The 10,784-nt window shown below is 56.9% G+C and overlaps 1 protein-coding gene across 1 annotated transcript in view; it reads right to left on the reverse strand.

Annotated features, from left to right (window-relative positions):
- Window positions 1-9,869: 9,869 nt before the first annotated feature.
- The window catches only part of LOC125933171 (protein LIAT1-like), a 1,215-nt gene continuing 300 nt past the window's right edge, over window positions 9,870-10,784 (reverse strand). Inside the window, exons 1-2 of the mRNA XM_049646027.1 lie at window positions 10,185-10,784; window positions 9,870-10,064 (exon numbers count right to left, since the gene is read on the reverse strand). The exon at window positions 10,185-10,784 is cut by the window's right edge and continues 300 nt beyond it. Coding sequence (XP_049501984.1) covers window positions 9,870-10,064; window positions 10,185-10,784 — 795 coding nt within the window. The remainder of the gene's footprint in view (window positions 10,065-10,184) is intronic.

The raw sequence follows: 10,784 nt of genomic DNA on the forward strand, positions 1-10,784 counted from the left end.
TTCCCCAAAACTCCCCAGGAGAAGATAGTTGACATACTTCTGAAAAATAACTAGTATGCCAACCATATAAGAAACGCCTACAGAGCAATAGGGAAAAGGCAGACGTCTCAGCAGAACAAAGGGCAACATGCTAGAACAGGCGATTCATGAAGGAGGAAACCCACAGGGGCACGAGGCCTGCGAAAAAGTGCCCGGCTTCGTGATCCACAGGGATATGCAAATTAAAACCACAATGAGATCAAACCAGATCAAACCCACTAGAATGACTGCAAAGAAAAGGGCAGAAAATGCCAAGTATTGGCGAGGATATAGAGCAACCGGAACTTTCACACACTGCTGGTTAGAGTGTAAAATGGTACCCTTTGGAACGCCTCCTGACGGGATGCACTGCACCGAACATACACATTCCCTACGACCAGAAATTCCACTTCTAGGTAAACACCCAAAGGAAATGAGTCCATATGTTCACCAAAAGACACGTATTGGGATATTCCCGGCAGCTCTGCTCCTCAGAGCCCCAAACAGAAGACCACAAGGTGTCCATTTAACAGAAGAACCGAACGGGGTTGCCGCGTAAATTACAGGACACCCAGTTCAATGTGAATTTCAGAGAAACAACAAATAATTGTTGAGTGCAAGCGTGGCTCATACAGTAATTATTACCCCAAATGAACTGCTGCCATGCATGACACGGATAGATCTCTCAGACGTGATGATCCAGGAAAGAAGCAAGACACAAGAGACTACAGACAGAGTGGTTCCATTTATATGACATTCAAAACCAGCCAGAACTCATTTATGTTGTTAAAGGCCGGGATAGTGAGGGGATGGGTCGTTCCTGGATGGGGACGCGAGGGACATTTTGGGAGCCTGGAAAGTTCTGTTTCTTGATATGGCTGCTGGTGACACAGGACGAGTTCCTCTGTGAAAATTCATCAAACTGTACGTTGACCATATGTGCCCTTTTATAAGTGGGAGACCTGCTTATAGCCACAGGGCTTATTGTTTTGCAGAAATTCAAGTTTAATAGAAAATCCTGCATTTGACCTGACAGCCCTATCCCATTCTCCCATTAATGGACATTTTGTCCATCCACACATATCCTAAATATATTTTATACATCAATAAATATTTTAAAAAGCCCACAGGGCACTGCTATCCATACGGGTCCTCCCATCTCCCCTTAAGAAGGGAGCAGAATGTCGGGATGCCTGGGTGGCTCCATTGGTTGAGCATCCAACTTCAGCTCAGGTTGTGATCTCACAGTCCATGAGTTCGAGCCCCGTATTGGCTCGCTGCTGTCAACATGGAGCCGGCTTCAGACCCTCTGTCCCCCTCTCTCCCTGCCCCTCCCCCACTCACACTCTCTTTCTCAAAAAAATAAACAAATATTAAAAAACAAAAAAAGAAGTAGGGAGGGGAATGCCGGTAGGCAAAGCTGGAGATTTGCGGGAGGGTCTGGGTAGGAAACAGGACCGCAAATACTCAGTAGTGGTGGTTTTTGTAACACAAAAAATAAATCTTCCAAAGTCCAGAGACGTAACCCCAGTTTCCATCCTCTTAGGATTTATTTTTTTTTATTTTTAAAAAATTTTTTTTTTCAACATTTTTTATTTTTATTTTTGGGACAGAGAGAGACAGAGCATGAACGGGGGAGGGGCAGAGAGAGAGGGAGACACAGAATCGGAAACAGGCTCCAGGCTCCGAGCCATCAGCCCAGAGCCTGACGCGGGGCTCGAACTCACGGACCGCGAGATCGTGACCTGGCTGAAGTCGGACGCTTAACCGACTGCGCCACCCAGGCGCCCCATCCTCTTAGGATTTAAATTCAAGTTGCCTCCTGGGGACCTCCAAACTGTATCTATTTTGCAGAAGGAGGGAGAGTGGTGATCGGTCAAGCATGTTTATTAGAGTTCCTCCCTCTGCCCACCACAACCACGCCCCTGGCCTCTAGGGATGGGATTGGGGAGCCTGCGGGGACCCCCAACACGGTCAAGAGAGACACTGAGAAATGCAGCTGCTTATTAGAAGGCATCCCACCCAAGACAGAGACAAAGCATGAAGCTCAAAGGGTAGAAGGAGAAGGGACACCAAGACATGGGTCCAAGGACCAACAGGCAGCCAGGAAAGGTGGCGAGGTTGGTCTCAGGTCCGACAGCTACTGACACCGGGCCCTGAGCACGTGACCCTCTGTCTGAGCCTCTGCTTCTCACAAGAAGTGGGGAGAACAACGGTGCCTCCCTTTCTCTCCGGGTTATTGCAGGAATTGGGTGAGATAATGGGCGGCAGACTGTATTTTCCAAAAGTGACTGCAATATATTTCCCGCCCCGAATGCTCATCTGGAACCTTGCTGCTCCCAGTCAAGGAGGAGCCGAATTCCCTTCCCCTGATTAGGAGGCAGTGGGGGTGCAGAGACCTGACGACTGGCCTGTGTCCAACGGGAGGCAGCAGAAGTGATGCCGTGTGACATCCTTTTTTTATTATTATTATTTAAAAAGTTATTTTTTAATTTTTAATTTTTATTTTTTATTTTTTTAGTGTGAAATTTATTGTCAAATTGGTTTCCATACAACACCCAGGGCTCATCCCAACAGGTGCCCTCCTCAATGCCCATCACCCACCCCCCATCAACCCTCAGTTTATTCTCAGTTTTTAAGAGTCTCTTATGGTTTGGCTCCCTCCCTCTAACCTTTTTTTTTTCCTTCCCCTCCCCCATGGTCTTCTGTTAAGTTTCTCAGGATCCGCATAAGAGCGAAAACATATGGTATCTGTCTTTCTCTTCCTGACTTATTTCACTTAGCATCACACTCTCCAGTTCCGTCCACGTTGCTACAAAGGGCCAGATTTCATTCTTTCTCATTGCCCAGTAGTATTCCATGGCAAGGTCATGAATGGCGCTGAGCCTCCTCCTTATTAGCAGGTGGCCTTGCCTTTGGAGCTCTGGGCCTCCATTAAAGTCCGGCTCCCTGGAAACCCGCCATGGCTTTCGGAAACTCAGGCCACATGGAGAAGCCACGTGTAGCTGCTCCCACAGACAGCTCCTACTGAGATGCCAGCTACCAATCTCAACTCCCAGGAGTGAGCAAAGACACCTCCAGATTATTCCAGCCCCCAGCCGTCAATACCCCAAGTCATCAGCCCTTGAGTCGTCCCAGCTGAGGCTCCCGACAGCACAGAGCCAAGACGTGATTCACACTGTACCCTTTCCAAATCTCTGACTCATATCATGAGCATGATACAATGGTCGTTTCGGGCGATTAAGTTTGGGGGTCTAAGTTAAGTTTGTTACACAACAATAATAACTGAAATACAATGTCTTACATCAGTTAGCTTTTGCTGCATAACAAACCACCCTAAGGTGTAGTGGTTAAAACAACACGTGTTTACTTAGCTCATGATTTGGTGGGTCAGCTGGGCAGTTCTTGTGTTTGAGCTGATTCCGCTGATCCCGCCTGGGCTCTGTCCTGTGTCCGTGGTCAGCTGGTGGGCGGCCGGTGGCTGGATGGTCCGGGATGCCTCACTTATATGTCTGGCAGTTGGCAAGCTGTCAAATGAGGAACAGGTGTAATTGGGCCATGGGTCTCTCGTGTTCCAGAAGGCTGGCCCGGGCTTCTTCACAAGGGAGCAGAGTTCCAAGAGCAGCAAGAGAGGACCAGTCCCACTGTGCATGCTTCTCAAGCCTCCACTTAAGACACGTCTGCTAACATCCCATCCGCCAAAGCAAGTCACATGGCCACACCCAGAGGTAGGATGAGAGGGCTCCCCAAGTGACAGGTCAAGGAGGTGTGAATGGGGGAGGGGAAGCATCCGTGGCCACTTTCGTAGTCTACCCCATTCGGGCACAGAGGAAGCCTCTGGCACGTGTGGGCTGCCCACATGGCATAAGGGCCTCCGAGGAGCAGCTGGGGAAAAGGCAGGAGAGACCGGCATCTGTGACTCCCCAGGGACACAAAGCGTAACAGAAGGGGACACAGTTTGAGAGTCAGATGCCCAAGTTTAGTTCCGGCCGCGAACCCCTGTGAGGCGCCTTGCTAACCCTCGGTGTCCCGATCTTTCACTGGGTGGAAGCATCCACGTCTCTGAGCTGCGGCGGCGCTGGCTAGCGTGACTAGATGTCCTGCAGTGGGGCCCAGCCGGGGCGCGGGCCCAGCTGGCGGTATTAGACAGGGTGCACTTGCCTCAGGCTGCAGCCCGGAGGAGGCTGGAAGGGCAGAGGCGCACACATCACGCACACGTACACACCCGCCAGGCCCCGCACCGAAGGGCGTGCCGCGGTGTCACTCCCGTGCAGATCTGCCGTCGACTCCGGGTTGGCGACCCCACCCATCGCCCGGCGTCCTTGACGAAGGGGGTTGGGGGGGAGGTGGAGGCATTCCACCCGGAGGAGAAGGCGATTCGTGGAAATACCCCGAGCTGCGCGTGGGCCCGGGGGACCACAGAGGGGCAAAGTTTTGTGAATAACGTGGGAACAGGAGGATCCAGACGCCCTCCCCCTGAACACGGAAATTCATCTTGTGCACATTAAGGCGTCAGTGAAGTTATCTAAGCACCAGTGAGACGGCCGGGCATGCAGACGGGTTTCCCGAGCATCCCCCCGGGGACAGTGTGGAGGAAGGAGAGAATGACCCGGCTGACCAGTTCAGAGGTTTGCACAGCCCGGCGGGGAGCTGCTGCGGGCGAGGGCGGACGGAACGGAGAACCTTCCAGGTTGGCATCAGCATCCTGATGGAATGTGGGTGTGGGGACGACGGAGGGGCTGGGGCAACGCCGGGTTTCGATGCACAGAGGGGTTACCCCAGTCAGAGGGCACGGGTCTGGGGAAGGAGCCCGGCTCAGTTTGAGACAGTTCGTGCGGTCTGAAGGGTTGTTCAGCATCCGGGGGCTCATCATCGTTCCTTCCCTGTGCCGCAGCCACTCAGGACCTTTCTTCTCCCCGCAAAGGACGGACAGCCTCCACTCCCTGTCCCCACAGCTAAGGCCATGGGGAATGGTCAGTGGGAAAGGAGAAAAGAAGCCAAGGCCTGGGCGAGCAGGTCGGGTGACCACGTCGGAGCCCTGGCAGGGAGAGGGTCTGCCTCTGAGGGCTCACTCTGCCTGGGGGAGCCCTAAGTTCTCATGGAACCCCCGTGCACACGCCGTTTCCTCCGTCCCCTGGCATTTGACCCTCCAGGCCTACGCCCCTGGTACCAGGGGCCGTGACACGCCATCTCTCACAGCGACCGGGAGGACCCTCCAAGTCCTGCCTCGTCCCTCCCCCGCTGACCTAAGCCTGTCCCGGGCTTGGACCCTCAGGCCGTGCGTACACATCCACACCCTGGCTCCGCAGATGGTGAGCGCAGTGCGGAGCTGAGAGAGAGGTTATTTTGGAAACTTATTTGCAAGGTAGATTTCTCGTAAATGCTGAAAAGCCAAGCAAATTCTGCAGATTTTTTTAAAGGCAATAAACAAACCATGGATGCTCTCTGAGGGCATGTTTCAGCGTCAGTTTCTTGACCTCGTGGCCATACATGTTGAGGCTCTGCAGTCACTCCAGCCAGGAGGCTTCCACCGGGCGCCCGTGGGGCAGGAGGCGTGCGGGGCTCCAGGGGCCAACACACGGGCGGTGACAGGCTCCTAGGCCTTGCCAAAGAGAAGCGCAGAGCCCGGGCGCTGATTCTCAGGACCCGGCCTCCGGTAATAGCAACGGACATTCGTCTACATTGGGACCAACAAACCTCCAGCATCTGGCTCCCCCAGCATCCCACTGCTCCCTCCCTGTGCCCCCCACCCCTCTTCCGTCTCTTGGGCTCCTCCCCTCCATCACCCCCTCCACCCTTCCGGTCTCCCACATCTAACCTCTCCTGCTCCAGGCAGCCTCTCCACGGCAACTGGAGAAGCCTGCCTGAAGCACAGTGTTTCTGGCATGCTCTCCCTCACTAACCTTCTGCGGCTCCCGTTGCCTACAAAATCAAGCTCACATTCTTCAGTCCTGCGGGAGCTGGCTGCACTGCCCCCCCCCCACCCCCGGGTCCTCAGACACATTGCCTGGACTTCAGCTCTCATGCTTTGCTCAATGGGGCTCCCTCCCCAAGAGACCTCTCTTCTCCCTTAGCAGCTCTGAAGTGTCCTCTCCCTGGCTACCTCCTCCATGAATCCTTCCCTAGCCCCCGATGAGACCTTCTCCTGCTTCCCCACGTCCTTCCCTGGGCTCTGAAGGTACTCACCCACTTTGGGTCACAGCCTCTCATGTTCGCTGTCCCCTCAGACGCTTGTGAACTCCAGAGGGAAAGGGGTCTCCGGTCTTCATCTTGAAGCCCCCTTGACCCGTTGAGGAGACACGAGCTACCGTCACGGATCAAGCCAGAGTCTCAGTGGCCTGACACAGCAGCACCTGAGGCCTCTTATCGCTCAAGCCACATCCACAGTCGATGTTCCCGGCGGGGCACCATTCCACAGGCTCACGCGGGGCCCAAGGCTCCACCCAGAGCCTGCAGCCCTCCCCTCCCCTCGGCCCTGGGAGCCCTCTCGATAGAGATCGCACATCCAGCTTTGGGGTTTTGTTTTTATTACGGGAGAAAAAAAAAATACACGGCATCAAAGTCACCATGGCAACCGCACTTAAGTGTACAGGACAGTAGGATTAACCACACGCACAGTGTGGCGTGAGAGATCTCAACGAACTTTCTCGTCTTGCACGACTGACATTCTGGCCGCTGAGCGCTAGCTCCCCTTTCCCCCTCCCTGCGCCCCCGTCTTTCACCACGTCAGCTACCCTGGGGGGCTGTGAAACGCAGCCACGGGGTAGAAGCCACTTCCCCGGAGCAGGGCCGCCCTGCACGGGAGAGCACAGGTAAGGCCGCTGCGAAGGTGTGTGCAACCGCGTGCTCCCAGAGGGAGGAGGAAAGAGAGGCTTCAAGGAGGGCAGGGCGAAAGGTTTCTGCCAGCGTTTCCTGAGCACCCGCTGCGTGTGAGGCACTGAGCTGGGCACGGCCACCCACGTTAGAGCCGCGCAGGCCCACGGAGAGAGCCCCGGCTCGAAGCCAGGCAGACCTGGTCCAGATTCCCGGTTTCTGGGCTTGAGCAAGTTAATGAACGTCCCTGGCCTCATCTGAGCCCTCCCGGAAATGAGTCGGGACCCACCTCCGGGACGGGGCGATCACGTGAGGTGAGACGTGCGGAGGGCCTGGCACACAGCACGTGGCCAAGGGCAGGGGTTACCGCTGTCTTTACTTCCACGATCCCGCAACAGGGAAAGCCAGTCTCAAGGTGGCGGGGCCCCGTGTCCAGTTGGTAAGTGGCCGGGCGGGATCTGCACGCACGCCAAGACTACAGACAGCTCCCCAGGGCATCCCTGAGACATCCTCCGACCTCCCTGCTCCGGCCTGATGAAGACAGGGCGGGGGGCGGGCGGGGACCCCTCTCAGACCTCATGACCTCCCTCCACTGACCTCTTGCCCGCAAAGTAGCTGCCAGATGCCGCCAACCCTGTCCACACCCTTTGGAAGGGTTTCCCCTGATGGTTCTCAATAAAAATACTGCAGATCCCGGGCCAAGGTCTGCTGACGTCTCTTGGCCCAGCCCTCCCGCTTCCGCCCATCCCTGCCTCCTGCTGTTGACCTCGTCCAAGATTTATCGGCCGCTGGCCCCCACCCCCGGTGCGTGCTGCCTCCCAGAGCCCCCTCTGCAGATGCAGCCCTCTCCGCTCTGCTCTCAAAACACTTCGTCTCCAGGCTCACGCTGCCAGCAGGCCGGTGGAGGGGAGCTCACGCACACCATTGCCGAGAGAAAGCAAATCAGAGCTCGTGTCGCTCCCTGAAGGCCAGCCACGCGCCTGGCGACGGTGATTCCCCGGGAAGAGGCTCGCGCTGCACCGTTGACGGGGAGCGGGGCCCCCCAGAACCGACCCAGCGTCAGACGCGGCGGTGCGGATTCAGAGGCAAACCTCGAGCACCTGCTCTTCCTGCCGGCAGCTCCGTAAATGCTCTGACGATGGAGTAGACGTTCACACCTCCTCCCCTCTGCACACAGCAGGCCTGGAGCCTCAGAGAGATGCGGAGGAGGGCGAACGTGTAGAAACCACTCCTTCCTGCTTGGAAAAAGACCCGCGTTCCTTGGAACACTCCTACCTCGCTGGCGTGAGGCCGCTTAGCCCGGAGAGATACCGATCTGTGGTCCGTCTCTGGCACCCCGGGGCTCGCGTTCATGTTCGAGGGGCCGCGTGCATGGAAAAGGCCCCCCGCCAACAGCTCGGCTTCCTGTGCTGCCTCCGTGTCGTTGGATCCTCAGCCGGGCGGGCTGCAAGGCTGGTGGGAGCCGCGGGCAGGGGGCCAGGCGGGCCGGGCGCCTACGGCCCTCACACCACCTTCCGGGCCCCGCAGCTTGTTCCTGTTTGACGCATCGCCGTCTTTCATCTGCGCCCTCGGGGCTCAGCAGAAGGGACGCAAGTTAAATCGCGGGAGCCCTGGCCCACCGTGGGGAGGGAACCACACCTCCTTGCTCCTCATCTGTATCTGAGGCCGGCGGGACGAGCCAACGGGGAGGACCCTGTCCCAGCCGGCGCCCCCTTGCATGGCCAGTCCTGGAATCGGGCAGGACGTTTGTCATCTCTGGGTTCTCGGATGCAAATCCCAGCCAACTCTGTTGGGGTTCCCAGCTGCCTTCCTCCTTCTAGACGGGCTGTGGAGTTTCCAGGCTCCCCTGGGCCAGGCGCTGTCCGGGGCCTGCAGATCCTAAGGCTACAGTGGCCTCCAGGACACGCCCAGGACTTCAGTCCCAGAGTCAATGACCCCTTGGTCCCCTGCTCCTGATATCGCAGACCCCGCAGCAAAGCTGCCCCTTCCCCCGCCACAGCCACAGACCCACCCCAGGCCCAAGGCCGGCGTCACCAGGAGAGGGATTGTCAGCAGCCATGACCGCGGGGAGGGGAAGGATCAAAATTCCGTGACCTGGGGCGGGGAGGAGGTCCAGGACCCCAAAGCGCAGCATGCTGCCGGGCTCCTCCATGCTCCCAGAGGTCCTTGCCTGTTCCCTGTACCTCAGTCAGCCCTCCCCACCCAGTTCACACCACTCATTCCCACTGCCCTTTCAGGTCTCAGCCTGGGTGTTGCTTCCTCCAGGCCGCCCTCCCTGACCACACCAGACACGCACAGATGTCCCTCCTCCCTCTCTCTCAGATCCCTGCATTCCCCACCCCCGTGCGGCCACTGCCACTCTTGGGACGGAAGATCCTATCGGTTTGTCTGTCTCCCCCTGCAGCTGTGAGCGCCTAGGGCCCTGGTCAGCTTTTCACAGTCCCTGACACAGCATCTCCGTGAGTTTCTGCTGCCTGGATGAAAAGACAAAAAGAATTGAATGAATGAATGATGGACTTGTCCGTCCTTCCCAAGGACCTATGTTGCCCCCAAACCAGACGGGAGCAACCCACGTGGCAGGGACAAGTTTCTCTCCTGCCCCAGCTGCCCTGGCTGTGGGAGGCCCACCTCAGCCCGACTCCCGAGCTTCCGGACCTGCCAGGCCAGTGCCCGACAGCCTTCACCCCAGGCGACAAAGCCTTCCACAACTGGCTGGCCCCTGCTCAAGCCAGGCCACTGCTGCATTGGGAGCTGGCTGTGTGCCTGGCACCCTGGAAGGCCTGCCGTGCTGCTGCTCATGGCAGGGGGGAGGGCCACCCCTCCCACACTCACTGTGCTGGCCACAGCTGGCTTCCCACCACGTGTTCCCCTCTCTCCACGAAGGGCCACAAGCTCCACCTTAGGACCCTGGCTCCACAATATAGTGAGTGCTAGGGGACCCTGGGATCCCGTGCCGCACCCATTAGCTGCACCTCGGGCCTGCCCAAGTCCCAGCCGGGACTCCAAGAACCAGCTCACGCAAACCTAGGCTCCACTTCTCAGACCTTGGAGCTCCCAGGTCCCATCCTCAGGGCCTGTGCTTCTTCGCCGCTCTCTCCCTTCGCAGTTTTCACTTCCCATCTGTCCCCTTTGGGTGTAAAGACTTCCACACTCTCCCCATCTGGTGTGACGACCTCCACGCTGTCCCCATCTGGTGTGAACATTTCCACGCTCTGCCCATCTGGTGTGAAGACCTCCACGCTCTCTCCAACTGGTGTGAGCATTTCCACGCTCTGCCCATCTGGTGTGACGACCTCCACGCTCTCTCCAACTGGTGTGAACATTTCCACGCTCTGCCCATCTGGTGTGACGACCTCCATGCTCTCTCCAACTGGTGTGAACATTTCCACGCTCTCCCCATCTGGTGTGAGCATTTCCACGCTCTCCCCATCTGGTGTGACGACCTCCATGCTCTCTCCAACTGGTGTGAACATTTCCACGCTCTCCCCATCTGGTGTGAAGACCTCCACGCTCTCCCCATCTGGTGTGAACATTTCCACACTCTGCCCATCTGGTGTGAACATTTCCACGCTCTGCCCATCTGGTGTGAACATTTCCCCTCTCTGCCCATCTGGTGTGAACATTTCCACACTCTCCCCATCTGGTGTGAACATTTCCACACTCTGCCCATCTGGTGTGAACATTTCCACGCTCTGCCCATCTGGTGTGAATGTTTCCACGCTCTGCCCATCTGGTGTGAACATTTCCACGTTCTCCCCATCTGGTGTGAACATTTCCACGCTCTGCCCATCTGGCGTGAACATTTCCACGCTCTCCCCATCTAGCGTGAGCATTTCCACGCTCTGCCCATCTGGTGTGAACATTTCCACGCTCTGCCCATCTGGTGTGAACATCTCCACGCTCTCTCCATCTGGTGTGAACATTTCCCCTCTCTGCCCATCTGGTGTGAACAT

This window comes from Panthera uncia, chromosome D2, assembly GCF_023721935.1.
Source record: "Panthera uncia isolate 11264 chromosome D2, Puncia_PCG_1.0, whole genome shotgun sequence".
Lineage (NCBI taxonomy): Eukaryota > Metazoa > Chordata > Mammalia > Carnivora > Felidae > Panthera > Panthera uncia.